At 41.5% G+C, this 19,171-nt stretch overlaps 2 protein-coding genes across 6 annotated transcripts; both read right to left on the bottom strand.

The window, feature by feature from the left end:
* Positions 1–504: 504 nt before the first annotated feature.
* On the bottom strand, positions 505–8,406 carry oclna (occludin a). The gene is made up of 9 exons (XM_079178959.1): positions 8,362–8,406; positions 7,566–7,650; positions 6,029–6,725; positions 5,777–5,944; positions 3,776–3,906; positions 2,485–2,667; positions 1,990–2,161; positions 1,212–1,253; positions 505–1,086 (listed from the first exon to the last, which is right to left on the bottom strand). The coding sequence occupies exons 2-9, from the start codon at positions 7,616–7,618 to the stop codon at positions 988–990; spliced, it is 1,545 nt and encodes a 514-aa protein (XP_079035085.1). The 5' UTR covers positions 7,619–7,650; positions 8,362–8,406; the 3' UTR covers positions 505–987.
* Positions 8,407–9,512: 1,106 nt separating this feature from the next.
* marveld2a (MARVEL domain containing 2a) lies at positions 9,513–18,758 on the bottom strand. Of its 5 annotated transcripts, none has more exons than XM_079178950.1 (9): positions 18,698–18,758; positions 17,044–17,135; positions 14,729–15,697; positions 13,892–14,112; positions 12,969–13,004; positions 12,701–12,864; positions 12,017–12,188; positions 11,623–11,673; positions 9,513–10,926 (listed from the first exon to the last, which is right to left on the bottom strand). In XM_079178950.1, the coding sequence occupies exons 3-9, from the start codon at positions 15,678–15,680 to the stop codon at positions 10,807–10,809; spliced, it is 1,716 nt and encodes a 571-aa protein (XP_079035076.1). In that variant the 5' UTR covers positions 15,681–15,697; positions 17,044–17,135; positions 18,698–18,758; the 3' UTR covers positions 9,513–10,806. The 5 variants fall into 5 exon arrangements, with proteins under 5 accessions (XP_079035076.1, XP_079035079.1, XP_079035077.1 ...); XM_079178953.1 differs by having other exon boundaries at positions 17,077–17,135; XM_079178951.1 differs by having other exon boundaries at positions 17,044–17,132; positions 18,698–18,755.
* Positions 18,759–19,171: the final 413 nt, after the last annotated feature.

Raw genomic sequence — 19,171 nt, 5'->3', positions numbered from 1 at the left:
GTTGCAACCAGGCGGCAACCTCCGGTTCTGTAAAGTGAAGCCAAAGCTTCATGTGTTAAAGCTGCATTCTCTCTAGTGACCACCAGGGGGCGACTCCTCTGGTTGTATAGAAGTCTATGAGAAAATGACTCTACTTCTCTCTTGATTTATTACCTCAGTAAACATTGTAAACATGAGTTTATGGTCTCAATCTCTAGTTTCAAGTCTTCTTCAATACAGCATGATGTTCATTTAGTACATGATGGTCCATTTAGAGTCAAACAGACCATAAAGCAGGGGATGCTTTAGGGGCGGGGCTACACGGTGATTGACAGGTCTCTACGTCACTCCTCAGTCCAGATATGGTCACAGAAAGGAACCAATATCTCGTTCCTACCATATCTACCGGCATCAAAACAGGAAGTCAGTGGTAAAGAAGTAAAGCCATTGATGGTTTTTGCAGGCAACTCGTTTCTAGCGAGGCGTCTGTGTGATCGGCCTCATACTGCGTATGAACAGCAAGAACAATGTTCAACAAAAGAATTTATTTCAATAAAAAGCTATCACACCTCATTGTAGAAGTACATCGCATCAAGTGTCTGTTCTACCAGCCTTAAAGAAACACACACGCTAAAAACATTACAATGCTTCCCACATATTTACAAGTTTATAAGCGCTGAGAAAAGATTAAAAATGAGAATTTAAAAAATATTTTAAAAAAAAATGAGCATCTCATGTTGAGTCATCGTAACAAGAGCTGTTAAAAACAAAACGGGGATTATGTCTTAATTTGTGTTCACTCCCCTCAGAAAACATGAGGCAGAAATAAATACATATTTCAGTGTCTATGGCAGGTGACACTCTTAATACAAACAGCGGCATCACACCAGAGAGGAAACAGGAAACAGCCGCGTCAGCGTTTCCCCAGACGGGTTTGATCAGCGTAGCTCCGTCCTGCTGTCGTCTGAAAAGGTTCATTTTGTCCATCGCGTCCCGATCCCGAGTCGTTCAGGCCTTGCGGTCGTAATCGGCGACCCTCTTCTTGATGTGGTTCAGTTTGGACTTCAGATATTTACACCTGCGCTTCTTCACCTGATAGTCTGGAGACTGAAGTTATGATGGGAGCAGAAACAAGAAAAGAGGCGTGAAGGATGAGTTATACGAGTTGTAAAAAGAAATAACCAGAAGCTGTTATCAGTGCTGAATCTGGACTCAACAAAGATCTCACGTACCCGCTTAATGTTCTTGATCCTGTTGTACTCATCCATAGCGTCCTGTTAAAGAGAGCAACAAGTTATGAAATGACGTCGCCAAAAATCTCACATTTAACAATATTTTAATTGAAACGCGCTTTATTTTTAGGGACAACATCTTTTTATTGCACGTTTCACGTTTAAATGAACAAGAACACTGCTTCCACTTCCATTGTTGTGCTACATTCTGGCTAACGTACACATCTGTGCGTCAGACTGGTCCTGATCACAGTGCAGGAACATATAAATAAAATAGTATCAACACCTTTTACCCAAAATTAGATCAACAGAGCGCTGCTTTCACTTCCATGTTGTGCTACATTCCAGCTATTTACGATTTACCTTTCACACGACACCCGTGACCGTCTGCTCTCTGTTCTGTTGTCTGTCTCTCTGCTCGTCTAATGATACCAGAGAAGACTTGTTTTGAGGCTGCAGCTGCAGGGTGGGGACCACCGACATCTGTCTCTTCAGCTGCTAAAAGCTCCACTTTGTTCACCAGCTCGTCTCTAACGGAGTCTCTCTAAAACCGAAACTGTAGAATCGACTCCTTTCACGTCACACAAACCCATGTGATCCATTTCATAATGTAAATAAATATTGATTAAAGCAGCTTTAATGCTCGGATTTTATATGTAATTTATATGAAGCTACATTCCTGGGTCCTTGCTTCCAGAAACAATCTCTTTGCACGGATACTTATTGTTTATTAATCCATAAACGGGCTTTAACGTGTAGCAGACGGTGAAGCGCTCACCAGGTACTGGGGGCTGCCCTCCTGCAGGTCATCCAGCTCTCGGTCCACCTCTGACAGGCTCTTGTTGAGGGCGTCCAGCTCCGCCTGCAGGTCCTTGTACTCCTGGTGGTCGTGGTCGAACAGACGCTTGTAGTCGTTGCGCTCCGGCTCATTCGCTATCGGAGGAAATTCACTGAGGCGGAAAACAAGAAGGAACGAGAGAGAGAAGACTTCAATTACAGGAAAGAAAGTAAATATTAGACGACCAGAGGTTCAGCGGCGGAAACAAGTTGAAATAATCCAGATATCTCACGTTGTGACTCAATAACTTATTCATCATTTGTTGTATAAATATGATCATAGTATCAAATAGTTCAAATTAGCTCACATTAAAATGCTGCTTACATGTTAATGCAACACGACCAATACTGTTACTTGTAGTGGAGTACTACTTTCTCACGGTGGTATTAGTACTTCTACTAAAGGATCTGAATACGTCTTTAAGTTTCTTCCTACCCGTCAAAGTCGTCCTCGTCCAGCTCGTCTCCTGACGAGTTGTAGTCGGTCTCGTAGTCTTGTCCGTCGGCGCGTCGCGGCCGACCGGCTCGTCTCTTCTTGGGCCTCCCGGCCGAGCTGGGAGCGTCCGAGTTGGTGCTGTAGGGGGCGCTGTTCTGCAGCGGCAGGGCTTCCTCTGCAGGCCTGTGGGACAAAGAACAGATATCCAACATTGTTAATTACTAATTACACAGAACGAAGCAATAACAACGCACCTGGAATTGTGCTTATCATGTTTACATGACATAGCAGGAAGTAAAACACTTTGATTCATGACTTCCTGTTCCCGACGCCAATCAGCACTAAAGTATTTCACTCAGTTTCACTGTTGCAAGAAAAATGTGATTCATGAGTTTCTCTGCTGAAACGGTCAACGTTAGTGTTAAAGAGGAGCTCATTCAGAGCCTGAGACTCTTCTGGGATCTTCATGTTCGGAGACTCTCACTCTCTGCAGGGAAAACAGAAAACTGCCTGATCCACATTTTTGCTGAATAACAAGTTCCGGCATGTTTTTTTTTCCTTTCTAAAGCAGCCATCTCATGTACTATACATTAATATTATGAAAATACTGCACAAAGTACACGTCTCTGGTAGAGACCTGTCAATCACTGTGTAGCCCCGCCCCTAAAGCGTCCCCTGCTTTATGGTCTGTTTGACTCTAAATGGACCATCATTCACTAAATGAACATCATGCTGTATTGAAGAAGACTTGAAACTAGAGATTGAGACCATAAACTCATGTTTACAATGTTTACTGAGGTAATAAATCAAGAGAGAAGTAGAGTCATTTTCTCATAGACTTCTATACAACCAGAGGAGTCGCCCCCTGGTGGACACTAGAGAGAAGTAGAGTCATTTTGACTACGTCCACTTCTTAACTACAGTCTATAAGACGTCATCTTTGTTTTAATTGGTTATTTGTTTAGTTTATTAAACATCAGAAAATACAGTTTTTGTCCAAAACTCAAAGATGTTTACTTTACAACATTAAAAGCATTAAATCCTCATATTTCAGTAGCTGGAAGCAGCGAATGTTTGGTCTTTCTGCTCGAAAAATCACTTAAATAATTAATAAATTATCAAAATATTAAAGTCACGGTTATACGGTGACGAGGAAACGAGGTTCTTTTATTCTCCGACATTCACAAAGACCCTCAAACTCTCTACGTTTCCTCCGTCTGCGTAGTTCAATAACGTCGGACGTGACAGACGAAGCAGAGCGCTGGTCACGCGTCAACGCGTCAACACTCACTGAGGCGCGTAGCCGTACGGAGGTTTGTCGTAGTTGGTGCTCTCGTCGTCCAGGTGACTCCTGGAGCTCCTCAGCTTCTCGGGGAAGTCCGACATCGGGAGCACTTCAGGGCCAACGGACACGTTGTTCACCTTCGGGAGAAAGAAGACACATTAGCACCATAATATTATACAACAATGACCATTTTATTCATCAAATAATCATTTCAATACCTTTTAAAGCAGAAATGCAGAATATTTGAACGTTCCAGCGACTGGAATGTGAGGATTTGATACTAAAATATATATTTTGGGGGATTTTTTGACAAAACAAGACATTTTAAAAAGCATTTTTCCCATTTTCTAGACAAAGCGATTCATCATTAATAAAAATAATTGTTGTTGCAGCACTAAAATACAAGATTTCTTTATTTATTTTATTGTCACTCTGCTTTTGTTCGAATGTGTTGCTAATATTTATTTTGTAAAGCGCTTTGAGCTTCATCTCTTGCATGAAAACGACTCGATAAATAAAGATATATTATTTTAAACGTGCCGTGTCGCCTCCAAGTTATTCTTTCTAACAGAAGACTGGAGAACGTCCTTAAAGCTTCCCGTGGATCTTTTTACTCCATCATAACTCTGCATGACGTGTAATATCTGCTGCACTACTTCATACAAAACCAAAGCTGCACTCAAACAATCTGCAGCGTAAACTAAACTTCATCCGTCGGCGGTTTCCCTCCAACAAACTGCTGGAACTGAACCAACTCTGGAATGATGGAACCTGCAGAGGCTCGTCCTGCTTCACCTCCACAGCAGCAGCATGTAGGAGCTGCAGGTCGCTGCAGTCTCGCCGCCTCAGCGCTTTCACACGGCTTCCCACGAGCTGCAGGTTCCCAGTGTCGTGTTACTGGTGTGTGTGTGTGTGTGTGTGTGTGTGTTAACTGGGGGGGCTTTTGTTTCAGTCCGACCTGTTCCTCCTCTTCACTGCAGCAGAATGTCATCGTGGCTTCTTAACTCGGATCAGAGTGACTCACCTACTCGTCGCTTCATAACTATGATTCACTGCAGTAGAAGGTAAATACTCAAAATGTTCGACGGTAATAAAGTTGTTGTGTTATTGTTGGAGTTTGTCAGCGTGAGACTGAAACTGTCGTCTGTGTAAACGCCACACCTTGAAAAGCACCAACCCTTCCCCTCCCCCGCTCATCAACAGGTGACTCCCACCAAACAGGTTGAACCGCTTCTGCTGATACAAAAAACACCCAAACTACTGCTTCTTCATGCGAGACTCCTGAGCTGAGATCAACTCTTATGGGGACGCGATAGCTTCTTTTGAATCTATTTCTACGGCAGCGAGTGACCAAAATCATCCTTATTAAATCTACAGATATTAAATCTACAGATCTGTAAAAGTCAGTTTCTCCAGAAAAAAAGAAAAAAATCACACAAAAGCACAACTTTAAATCTAGTTTACTAGAGACGTGCTCACGAGTTTATTCTAAATGTTATTCGGCATGAAGAAAAAAAGCATAGAAAACGTCTAATAAACGACGTATTTTCTGACATTTCATCGACGACTGATCAAGAAAGTAACATGCAGATTAATCCACGTGAAAGTAATTGTATATTCTATAAAATTGCCCGTCCCAGTGTCCCAGATAATCTCTTCTATAAGCATAAATGAGATTTAATATTCATAACTGTTTTCATTAGAGTAAAATCACCTGAGAGACGTTCGTGTTTTTATGGCACCTGAAGGCCTCCGTAGATCTCTACACACTTGTGAAACTTCTGTAACGTGAGCTGCAGAGTGTTGTTATTATGGTATGGATGACATGAACGAGGCGAATGGTGTTACCACGGTTTTACCACAGTCGTGGAAAGAGAGGAGTGAGTGGAGGGGTATTCAGTTAGCTGCAATCTGCAACCTCACCACTAGATGGCACTAAATCCTACACGCTGGCCCTTTAAATACGGCTAAACCAATGATTTAAATCCTGTTGAATAATGAACTCACCCACGCCTCCACATCTTGAGGCGGCTCCATCTCGCCGATGACCTTCACCTTCTTCCACAAGATGTTGCTTTTGCCGAAGTTTGTGATTTTCTGGCGAGTCTTCAGAGCGAAGACGAGCATGATGATGAGAGCGATGGCGACCAGGAAGCCGAACACCACCGCGATGGCCTGGAAAAGAAGACCAGAGAGTTTGAAAACGCAACAAATCTTTATTTGTACACGTAAAACGAGGAAGTGAAGACGCCCGTTCACCTCCTGTGGCTCCACGACGCAGTAGTGGTAAAGGTACTGGTTGACGAAGACCCCCGAAACCTGCGGTTGTTGGTACTGAGCGCACAGACCGGCAATCTGGCTTCCGTACGCCGACCCGGACGACTGCGCCGTGGGGTTCACCGCCACCAAGTACACTATGGCGGCTATTAGCATTAGCAGCGCTAGGATGGCGCAGATGATCACGACCGCCAGGTAGAACCTCCGGCTCTCCGACAGTTTCTGGTGGGACACGACGATGATGAAGATGACCAGGCAGGCGATGAATGTGATGGCCGCCATGGCAATGATGAAGCCTTTGCCCTTTCGGGGGTCGTTGTAGTTCCCTCCGAGCCCGCCATAGCCGTAGCTGTTCCCGGCTCCGTAGCCGCCACCACCGAAGCCGGTGCCGCCTCCGTAGCCGCCGCCTCCGTAGCCGCCGCCTCCGTAGCCACCGGCGCCCCCGTAGCCACCGGCGCCCCCGTAGCCGCCGCCCCCGTAGCCTCCACCCCCGAAGCCGCCCATGGCTCCCTGAGAGTCCCAGGCCAGCGTGGAGGCGACGCAGGCGAAGATGGCGACGCACATCACGATGCAGATGATGGACATGATCTTGAGGATGCCCGGCGGAGACGTCCAGCGGTAAAAATGCTGGAACTCGTCATCCGGGTAGTAGGAGTAGGCCGGCTGGGGAGCGACGTTACTGTGGAGAGAGTCACAGGAAGATACCGGAGTTTCAACACGAGAGCATTAAATCAGCAAGGAATCTTACAAAACAACCGAATACTAATAACTGTAGAATTAAGGCCTCGACTACATGAATAAAGATATTTCTTTAAATGAATATCTTCCATTTTAAAGTAAAATTCTGTCCCAAAGACCTTCACAAATAGTAAACAATGGTAAAGAAATAGCTAATTATTAATTTATTAATACATATTTGACAAAAATGTACTCATATGTGGACGGGCGACAAGGTTAAGCAACATTTTACAATATGAGACATGAAAGAGTAAAAACGTTGATAAAAATATCCATTTAAAAAATATCTGTATACATGCAGACGGGGCCTTAAACACCGCTGAAGTATTTTATTTTGAAAACCTTAAAAGCTTAAAACTACATCCATGTTGCTCAAAGTCAAACTCTGTTACTTCCAGATCCAAGAAGTTAAAAACAATCAAGTTGCTCAAATTGGAAATGTGACATTTAGACACCAAAACTAAGAAGAAATCAGATTAACGACGTAAACACGTAAAGTATCTTTCTCAATCTGTGAAACCACAAAAAAGGATAAAAAAAACTTTAAAGAATTTAAATTGCCTCCTAGAAACCAGATAAATGAATGTTGATGGTTTTTAAAGCAACATATAATAATTCAGTAACAGTTACATTTCACAACATTATATTATATTCTGGCCTTTCTTTGCTTCCATACGAGGGACATTCTGTCTTTAACTTGAGCTCTGTGAATATCTGAAGCATATAAAATAAATTATATTATATATAATGATGATTTATATTAATGATCAGAGAGACTCACTATCCAGTATCGGACTCGTAGGGAGGTGGACTCCCGTTGGGCCTGGAGGACATGATGGATCCTCAGGGTGCTGCTCCAAAAGAATCTGCAAGAAGATTTCTGTTGTTAGGATTTATTTCATAAAAACATATTTGACATCAAGCAGCAACTTATGAATCTTTAGATTATCGACTATGCTGCGGATTATTTTTTGTTTAATTTAAAAAATAAATTTTTAAAGCCCATATCAACACTCCTAAACTTAAAGATACTCAGTAAGATAAAGCTTCCTATGACATAAGAACATAGAAATGCAGTATTTCCTCTCATTAAAGAGGCAGGGCCGAGGACATTTCTCAGGTATTTTTGCTATAAAATTGTCTTAAAATGATTATTCCAGAATAAAAACCATAGCCGATCATTTGTCTGTCAATCAACGAATCGATTTATCGTTTCAGTTTTGTTAAAAATGATCCTGGAGCCTTAATAACATGCTGTGTGTCCTAAAGCGGCCATTTCCCTCCCGGGTCTGGCGTCTGAAACATGTTAACGAGTTATTTTAACTTTAAAACTACAAAAACTTCCTGTTTAATCCAAATCAAGTGACAGAAAACACTTAGCGGGTCTATTCACAATAATTCCGCACATTTAAACAGCATTGTTTTGACAACACAGACGGTGTTGAGGAGATAATTGATTTAAAAGCGTCTCCAACAACACACCTGTCGATGGTCGCTACAGGTAACAAGTTACCGAAGGTTTTATAAAAGCACAAGTGTCTGGAGTTAAACCCACAACCTGAGGAGGATGCACTCACCTGTCTCAGTGTCTCCGTGTCTCTCTGCTCCGCATCAAATGTCTCAACTGAAACTGCAGCTGCAGATAAAAAACAGAATCCAGGCCACACCCAGGTGAGCGCCGCTCTCGGCCCCGTGTAGCCCCGCCCCCTCTGACAGGTGTCTCGATACCGGAAGTCCTCGTTCAGCCTTCACGGAAATGTCCCGAAACGCCTCAGAGGATGTAAACAACCTCGTGTACAGTGTGTGACGTAAGTGAACCATTTTATTTTGGTAAAAACACAGAGCAGAGAAAATGTAAAAACAATAAATTAAATTATTTATATTTGACATATTTAAATGAACATATAGAATACATGTATTATATATGTTAATTTAAATATATATATTAAAAAAATATTTAAATTAATATATATATTAAATGAATTATTTTGGTGTTGGCACACAGTTCATGATTTGAATATATTTATATATTGAATATTTGTATATATTCAACATGTTTGGGATAAATACTTTTTATGTATACATTTTTTTAAATTTGGAGTGTACATATATATTTATTTATCAACTTTTTTTGTCTTGGGAAAAAATAGACAAATAATCAATTAAATGAAAAAATGTAATTTAAATAATCAATTTAATTTAACAACAAATTTGTTGGTGAATAAAAAACTAAAAACATGTTTTGCTGCGGAAAATGATAACGCTTTATATTTCTTTCATTGTTAATTATTGAACTAAATATTTATTGATATACAGTTGTTTTTAAAAAGCTTTTATTACATTTTGTTATTTTCGGGGATAAAATAAAGTCAATAAATCAAACACGGCTACTACGAGTGTCATCAGGTGAATGTTATCGTTAATTCATTACATTCAGGGCTGCAGCTAACGATTATTTTCATTACCAATAAAACAGACGATTATTTTCTTGATTAAACCCAGAACTGGTTGTGTCCATAAAATGTCAGAACTACAAATTTAATTTATTTAATATCTTGTTTTGTCCAAACTAAAGTCCGAAACACGGTTTGAACATCATAAAGACCAAGAAGAGCAACAAATCTTCACATTAAAAGACTGAACTTATAAAATAAATGAACGTTTGAAGTACACAGAAACCAGTAGAACCAAACCGATCAAATAAATAAGAGAAACCACAGACCGTCAGTGCAGAAGCAAAACTGTATTCTGGAGACAGAAAGCACCAATTGATCACTTTAAATTATGAAATAATTATGGACATTTACAGCAACACAAGTACTTGATGACAAGAGGAAAACACAGACTTTATGATGTCATTTCCTGTCAATCATGAGGTCCAATGTTTACGGCGGTATAAAGAAGAACAAACGAGATATAAAGTACAAAATGTTTGTGAAATGGCAGAACAACGTGTCACAACAGACAACATTTAACATTATATAGTAAGACATGTGTAAGTGTGCAATTAAGAGTTCAGTAAACCAGCTAGACGGGGATTCGTCGGGACAAGCAGCGGTTTTTATATTTGGGGAATTTACGTTGCAGCGAAAGTAAACTGACAGAAATTAAGCAGCGTTTATATTTTTACCTTCTAGAGATTACATTCACATCAGAAACCAGTTATTGGTAAGTTTAAGAGCTAAAACTCGGCTACAATCACAGTCACAGTATCACACACGTGTATATATACACACACATATATGTATATATATATATATATATATATACACATATACACACACACACACAGTTCTTTGCATATTCAGACCATTTAAAAAAGGAATAGTGTGAGATTTTGGGGGAAACAGTTATTTGCATACAGGTGGAGCGTTAGATGAGAACATTAATAGCATTTAAAACAGCCACGAGACAGTTAGCTTAGCATAAAGGCTGGAAACAGCTAGCCAAAACCCGCCAACCAGCACCTTTAAAAGCTCGTTAATTAACGTCTCGAATCTTTAATCGTTTAATCTGTACAAAAATGTACAACAATTTATATTTGAGCCAAAACTAATGAATTGTGCTGAAAGTGTATTATTGTCTTTGATTGTGTCTGAATTTCAGTTCTAACGTGTCTTAGTGTGAATAATGTGGCGAAAAAATGCAAAAAATTAATATTTTCCGGGATTGTCGCCACAGAAAACCAGTTCATATCACATTAAATATATAAATATCGGAATACTTTCATCGGTCGGCTCAATCACCGCTATGTTAACTTCTTCAGCGACAGATTTAAAAAAATGAAAATCTTCAAAATCGCCACTTTAAAAAAGGCTAGTTGTGATTTTCTTTAGAGGTGCTTGTAGGCTGACTTGAGCAGAGCAAGGCTAGCTGTTTCCCTCCGCTTCCAGTCTTTGTGCTAAGCTAAGCTAACTGGCCAGTGGATGAAGCTGTATTGTCATGAGAGTGACGTCTCATCTCGCGGTACAGATGTTAAAAGACTTCCTGTTTAACTGTCTCTTCCTCCCCCCCGCTGCTGCTCAGCTGAATCCGTCGTTCCACTCCATCACTTTATCGTACTCTTGGATCTTCTGTTTGATGTGCGACAGTTTGCTCTTCAGGTATTCGCAGCGCTCCTTCTTCTCCAGGAAAGTCGGGTCCTGGTTTGAGGACGCAGAACCACACAAAAATATGTTTTCAGGATTTTAACTTTATAGATTATTTACTGTATTATTTACAGACAGGAAGTCAGACAGCATTGAGAGATGGACGAACACGTCTCTCACACTCACTGTTCATATTCGTGAATGAATGTTTTGTAGTTTGAATGATGAAAACGGCTGTTTTAGGACTTTAGAGACCCCCCCCCCCCCCCCCCCCCCCCCCCTTTTGGTCTTTTCATGGGATTTGTTTACAATAACAAAAATATAGAATAACGGCCAGACTTATCCTTCAATCTGTTCAAGTATTAAAAGAACACTTTGCCCCCAAAAGCACCATTTGTACATCAACCCCTCACCACGTGTGTGTTACCTTGAACTCCTGAAGAAAACTTCTCTCATGACTATTTCAAACACTTCGGCCCTCTGGAAGCCTGAGGCTGTTTGTACTGAAGTGTGTTTTAAACATTCAGGTTTGAACGTTTGTGAAGGAGCGAGCATCCGATGGATTAAACTGCACCAGATGTGTGATTGTAAACTGTTGTAGATATACTAAATATCTTCGAAAAGCCTCGATGTGAACGTTAGAAGAGAAAACACTGAGTGGAGATATATACAGTATATATATATATATATATAAACACGAGCAGCTGATATTCAGTGTAAACAACAACACAGACGAGACAATCAGCTCACGTTTTTCTTCCTCTGGTAGTCCTGAAGGATTCTGTTGATGCGATCAACCTCCTGCAAGAAGACAAAGAGCCTGAATTAAACTTTAAGTTGTTTCCATTAAAGAAGAGAAAAGCAGGACGACGAGGGAAGGAATGTGAGGGTGGAGGAGGAAGTGCAGCGGGAACAGGAAGTGCAAACAGAGGAAGTAACGAGGGACATTTTAACAACACAAAGACTGATGCTGTAATCCAGACACACCGTTTCCTCTCCTCATAAACTAAAACTCATACTGAACGAGTGATGACCGTTGTAATATAACATGCAAAGTGCAGTCCAGTGTGCTGCGACGGTGAGGTGCTGCAGTGTTTGTTTAACACACACTTGATAAAGTATCGACGTAGACATTTGTAATCACCATCTGGCTGGTCGGATGCTGAGGCAGACTGCGCATCATGGCGTCCATCTCGTCGAACTTCTTGAGGGTCGCCTGCATCTCTGCGTGGAGCTCCTTGTACTCTGCGTACTGGTCGTTGAACACGGCTCGGTACTGGTCCCGCTCCTCGTCGGACCGGATGGTCGGGTACTTCCTGCAGAGGAGGGAGGCCGGAGAGGAACCCGTCAGAATAAACTCACTCCACGAATAATCTGATATTTTAAAATCAAACGATTAATTCAGAAAACAATCGCTGGATTCATCTGTAATTAAATACTATTGTATATTTGATCTACTTCACTATACAGGAGGGACGCCCCCCCCCCGAAACCCACTGCAGGTAACGTTAATGATGTCATACGTTAGTGATGTCATAGAGAGTTTGATCAGAAGAACAAGATAATAAAAGAAAGATAATCACTTAGCTAATCGTTGAGCTGAGAATGTGTTTTAAAGATTTTAGAACTTCTTGTATTTGCTGCTCAAGAAAGACTTTGTTTACATACAAGAATAATAAAGCGATGTGGATTCTTTTCTTAATTGTTGTCTTTTTTTCCTCAAAAAATAGTCAAAAAGAAGAGATAAGAGTGTCGATAAGAGTACGCGTATGGACAGTAACGGCAGCGATGCCGACACAGTGTAATGTATTTGCTGAGCAGCTCTTACCCGATGTAGTCGGGCACAATAACGGGTTTTGGAATGTGTCCTGATGGTATCGCTCCTTGTAAAATGTGAGCTGGAACAGCTTTTGGAGCGGCTTTGATGGGAACCACTGAGGAGCCTTCGACCTGCACTGGAGCTCTGTGTGGCGGAGCGGAAACCGGAGGCATCTGCAAGAAAACACGAAAACAAAATGAATACCGAATAGAAAGAGGGGCGACTTTCATGCTTTCATCAACACAAATGTGTTCATGTTGCTGCAGCAGATGCTCACCAATGACTGTGCAGCTCGTGTGTCGGAGGGATACATCTGTAAACACAAAACACATAATATAATACAAAAAATATAATCCAACACGAACAATGAGGAGTAACTATTAAAGGAATAGTTTTGACAACATTTCAGAGCGTTAGACGAGAAGATCGATGTCGCTCTCATGTCTGTCCGCTAAATATAAAGCTACAGCCGGGAGACGGTTAGCTTAGCTTAGCATTAAGACTGGAAACAGGGGGAAACAGCTAGCCTGGCTCTGTCCAAAAATCCACCTATCAGCACCTTTAAAGCTCACTAAACACTAAACTAGTCCACAACATGTCGTCTTTACACTTTCTTGATTAAACAAACTAGAGATATTCTGTGCGCTTTAGAAGTGCTGGGAGACGGATTTAGCATCTTACCTCGGATAAAAAACAAAGTTTGTTAATCTTCATTGGATTTAGCTGTGACTGAGGTCTTCCACATTGTTTCATACATATTTGTTACCTTTGGATGGAGCCAGGCTAGCTGTTTCCCCCCGTTTCCAGTCTTTATGCTAAGCTAAGCTAACTGTCTCCTGGTTTTAGCTTCCTATTTATCCCACAAACAAAAGAGCAGTATCAATCTTCTCCTCTAACTCTGAGCAAGAATGCAAATCATATGTCCTAAAAGATTGGACGACGACCAAAACAGAAACAAACAAGACATCAGAACATTCTCAATAACTAGCATAGCTGTAAGCGATGTGCACGCTATGGCCTCCAGCAGCACACAGGCAGGACTCCACCTTCTCATTCCTCCAAGGCTGTAAGCCTGTTTGCAAATTCTGTGGTTTTCTGTTGCATTGCAGTCCGTGTGTGTCATCAAAGTGACAGATACCTTTGGAATAATCCTTTAATTCTAAGAATCCCAACCCTTAAAACCAACCAAAGAGCTCTGACCTCGTGGCCGTGCTTCTCCCGGTATCTGCGTGCAGCTTCGTGTCTCCACAGCTTGAGACAGACGGCGGCTCCGATCAGATACACGACCAAATTGACGAACAGGAAGATGATGGCGGCGATCTGGCCCGCCTCCGTCCTGCAGAACGCTCCGTTGATGCCGTTGTTGAAGACCGGGTAGGAGCAGAGGCCTCCGCGGGTCGTGTCTCGGACGTAGACGATGCCTGGCCAACAAACAGGGAAACAATATCTAGTGTGAAAAATATACTTTGAAACCAGATGAAGTGAAGGATACTCGAGGTGACGGCAACGACGCTTGTTACTGTAGGTGCAATAAAGTATTTGCGGGTAAAAAGACAATACATCCGTGAACATGTAAACAAAAGTGAAACCCAATCCAGTCGGCCACCGCCGCTATCGCTGACTGAGACAAAGCAGGAGGAATGACTTCTTTATGCTTTATAAACTTTGTAAACACTCAGAAATGTTATTCCTTTTATTGTTTCCAGTGTGATATTAGTGACTTTATATAGAGACTTTGTAGAAGAACCGAGTATTGATAAGAGGAGCTCCTAGTTGTCCTAAAATCCTGAAGATAACTCTCTCTACCTGAAGGCCACCGAAGTTCTCCAACACGCTTAGAAAAGAAGGAGGTAAGCAGAGTTGAGTTGAGTTGGTTGCAATCTGGAACTTCACCACTAGATGCCACTAAAACGTACACACTGTCCCTTTAATCTAAATCTAAATCTGGCATGAAACATCAACTGTTAACAGCGAGAGTTTAATAAATAAAATGAAACGCATAAATAAAACCAGAACAAATAAAAAGGAGAAACCTACCGGCTGCCATGAAGATCACCGCCAGCGCCAGGTTTATGGTGAACTCCGTCAGAGGCCACCAGGACGAGTCCAGCAGGATGGTGCGGTAGTACATGGTCATCCCCAGCACCAACACTATCACCGTCACCAACCAGGCCAGCCCCGCCACCACCAGCACAAACGGCGTCTTGGGGCCCGAGTAGTAGGACCCGCCTGTGATGCCGCCGTACCCTCCTCCGGCGTACCCTCCTCCGGGAGACGAGTACCCGAACATGTTGAACCACTCGTTGTCTTTGTGGATGTAAGCGCAGACGCAGGCGAACACGGCAGCTCCCAGCAGGAGCTCCACGCATCCCAGAATCCTCAGCAGCCCAGCCCAGGACTTCATGTAGGCGTAGCGCTGATTGTACTCCTCCACCCGCTCGCTGTAGGTCAGACCCGTGTGGTGGGTGCGCCCCGACACGGACTCGTGGCCGTCCCGTAGCTCCAGGAGCTCCTTGCGCGAGTTGTAGCTGCTGCCCGAGCCGCCATACGGATCTCGGTACGATCCGGGAACCGAGGGGGAGTGCGGCGGAGAGCAGCGCACCCCGTCGCTGGTACTGTTGTTGTTGTTGTTACATGAGGAGGCGGGCATGGAACTGTTGGCGTTACTGCTGCGGTTGCTTGCTCTGAAGAAGATCTTCCAGGAGTCCGGGATAAAGCGGTGGACCGGTTTGATGTCGAGGGCCGGGTCGTGGTCCGGGTCCACCTCGACCTCGCTGCCGCCGGGCTCGAACTCGGGTCCCACGGGAGGCTGGTCCGGCAGGGGTGGCGGAGGGAGCGGGTCGGCGCTCTGGGCGAGGGGGGCCGCTCTCTGCTCACTCAGCAGATCGTAGGAGTCCGCTCGGGGCAACGAGCCGGGCGGCACCTGGTCGTAGTACGGCAACTGGCGGACGCGCTCAGTGCGTCCGTAAAAGCCTCCTCCATTGGACATGAGGATGTTGATGGTCCCTGAGAGCACACACACACTCATTAAGTCTTGTTTAAATGGCTTTTAAGTCTTTCTCAGCTGAAACAATTAGCTGCTCGACAACTATTTTGATCAATTATAAACTATTTAAGTAATTTTTTAAAGCATAAGCGACAAACATTTGCTGCTTCCAGTAACTCAAATATGAGGATTTGCTGCTGTTAAAATTAAAATAATTAATAGTAATGTAAACAATTTTTAGTTTTGGACAAAAATGGACATTTAAATATATCATCTTGTGCAGTTTAAGAAACCAAACAAATAACCGATTAAAACATAGCTGACATCTTATAGACTGTTTATAAGAAGTGGACGTAGTCATCGTGATGTCACTCATTGGTTAGTGGATGTTTTCAAGCCTTGAGTTCGGCAATTTGGTTGTCGCCATCTTGGAATTTTTGCAACCAGTGAACAGGAAGTGACCATATCTGGACTGAGGAGGAGTGACGTAGAGACGGCGTATACGTCTCTGGTAGAGACCTGTCAATCACTGTGTAGCCCCGCCCTAAAGCGTACCCTGCTTTATGGTCTGTTTGACTCTAAATGGACCATCATTTACTAAATGAACATCATGCTGTATTGAAGAATACTTGAAACTAGAGATTGAGACCATAAACTCATGTTTACAATGTTTACTGAGGTAATAAATCAAGAGAGAAGTAGAGTCATTTTCTCATAGACTTCTATACAACCAGAGGAGTCGCCCCCTGGTGGTCACTAGAGAGAATGCAGCTTTAACACATGAAGCTTTGACTTCACTTGGCATGTGACATCTTCAAATGGCTTGTTTGGTCCAACCAACAGTCCAAAACTAAAAGTTCTACAGTTTACTATTTAATAAGACAAAGAAAGCAGCAAATCCTCACAAATGACCAGCACATGTATCGATTAAAAAAAGTTATGTATGTTCGTGTCAATCAATTCATTGTTTAAGCTTTCAACAATTTAAATCACAAACAGAACCGAGAAGACAAAGAAAGAGGAAATGTAAAGAAAAAAGGAAGAAGCCAGAAGATTAAAAGTCCATTCATGCGTCTGTTTACTCCACAAACAGATACAGATTACCCACAAGTACCCGAGGTCACCAGAGAACATTATCCCACCTTCCTTCATGCAAGCTGAGTCAAGAATGCATTTTTGTGCTGCACCCAAATACGTAGCACTGTTGTTGTTGTTGTAGTTGTTGTAATAATGTGTCGTATCCCAAAATGCTCAACTTACCAGTAGCACAGAAATACATTCTTGACAACCAATCAGCCCTTAAAAGCCCGTTTCTTTATTGATCCCGAGAGGTTTAAAAAGAAGAGTATGAACTGTGCTTGAATACCTCTTTCACACGCAGTCACTCAGCACCACTTACATTGGCCTGCAGGTCAGAATGCAAACCTGGTGTGAACGTACAGAGAGCCGAGGATTCTGCTGTAAACACACAGAGACAGGAAGCAATGAGAGAGGAAGACGCTGAATAAACAGCATCACAACTTCTTCATTGTTTGTGTTGTCCAATCACAGGCTCAAATATATATATATATATATTCATATATTCATATTCACAGTGATATGAAGCTGAGACAAAGCAGCAAATCCTCACATGTGAGAAGCTGGAAACAGAGAATGTTTCAGTACATCAATCAGATAATTAAGTGGCGACAAAAGGAAGTATTTAATGGTTCCAGCTTCACAAAAGTGAAGATTTGGGTCAATAATTGTAATGTTTTGGTAATAATGTTGAGGTTTGGACTAAACAAACATTGTGAAGGTGTCACTTTGGGTTCTTTAATGATTGTGACGCCATTTCTCATTATTTCTACAAACCAAAAAATAAATTGATTAATGGAGAAACAATCAGCAGATGAATCCATAGTGAAAATAATCATAAGTTAATAGTTTAAAATGAGCTCCAGCTCAACAGTAAAATCCTGCTTTCACATTAATGCTCGAGTCATAATCATAATCTAAAGATAGAATATATAATACATTACTTTCACTAATGACAAAGTATTCTTACAGGTACATTTGAATACTTCCTCCACCAATCGGTGCGTCAGTGACACTTTAAACGTATCATTAAACTACCAGCACATATGAAGTAATTAAGATGAGCTGCAACATTAAAGTGATGAACAAATAAACGCATCAATAAGTATAATCCAGTAATAACGCATACTGAGTGCTTTTACTTTATTAATACCTTAAGTACATTTTTCCTTTACTGAAGTAACATATTTTAAATATACTTTTAAATTGTAAAGTACAGTAATATTAATCAAAAAAACATCATGACACTGACAGGGAACATTTTACTACACTTTGAATACTTTTACTTTTTGTACATTAGGTACATTTTCCTAATTACATACTTTTACTTGTAACATAGTATGTTGTACAGCGTTGTATTAGTACTTTTTACTTCAGTAAAGGACCAGAATACTTCCTCCTAGGATAACTGTCCACATTGATGATGACAGTTTGTGTACTAATACATCGACAGTTTGTGTACTAATACATCAACAGACGCCTCCTGTTATGAGGAAGCTGTGTGATAATACTACAGGAGTGTATATATATATACATGTCAGCTCTGATATAACAACATGACATTAATATATAGACAATATAAAGTTATAAATAGATATATAAACTGTGTGCAGTCAAGGAGGCCTAATGACGTAAAAACAGACGTTGGCTCTGAGCCAGAGGAACGAGTCAAACGAACTCAATAATTTGAGTCCGTTTAACGTAATTATCGTGTTTTTATGCATTATATTTTAGTACGTTAGTTTTTTTAAATGTCGTAAACTGTTTTTGAAAGTTTAGTCACGACAGAAGCGGTAAACTTACGTTACGTTTACTGACTTTTCGACAGTAAAAAGTTCACATTCCACACAGTAATGGACTACTGATCGATACCCAACACACCGCATTAGCAATACATCTGATTATGGGATGTAGATACAGTCCGTTAGTCCTTCCTGACTTACCTTGTTCGCTTCGCTTCCCTTCCTCGCTTCTTCTTCTTCTCCTCCTCCTCCTCCTTTTTTCTTCTTCTCTTGTTTCAGAAACATTAAACCAACAGGTTTCGCTCCGACGCGACCACGTGACCTGCCCATCCCCGTGACGTCACGCAGACAATGGAGGAGGAGTGGTTACCTGTTTGAAACAAACACCTGAGAGGCAGCCATGACTTACACACAGAGTACATCTACTCAAGTACTGTTTTGTGGTACTTGCACTGAAGTATTCACACTTTGTCTACCTTTATACTTCTATTCCACAACATCTCAGAGGCAAATATTCATTTTTTGAATAGCTTTACTTCCTGTACTTCTTAAGCTAAATAAAGTTGTTTTAATATATTTATTGCAGGTTATCGTAGGTCAATTTGTTTCCATTTTTCTTACAATAAAAATGTATATATATATATATATTTATATATATATATAATGTAATATTAT

This window comes from Pholis gunnellus (assembly GCF_910591455.1).
Source record: "Pholis gunnellus genome assembly, chromosome: 18".
Taxonomy (NCBI): Eukaryota; Metazoa; Chordata; class Actinopteri; order Perciformes; family Pholidae; genus Pholis; species Pholis gunnellus.
The sequence above is the reverse complement of the archived record's forward strand: the minus strand, read 5'-3'. Positions and strand labels throughout refer to the sequence as shown.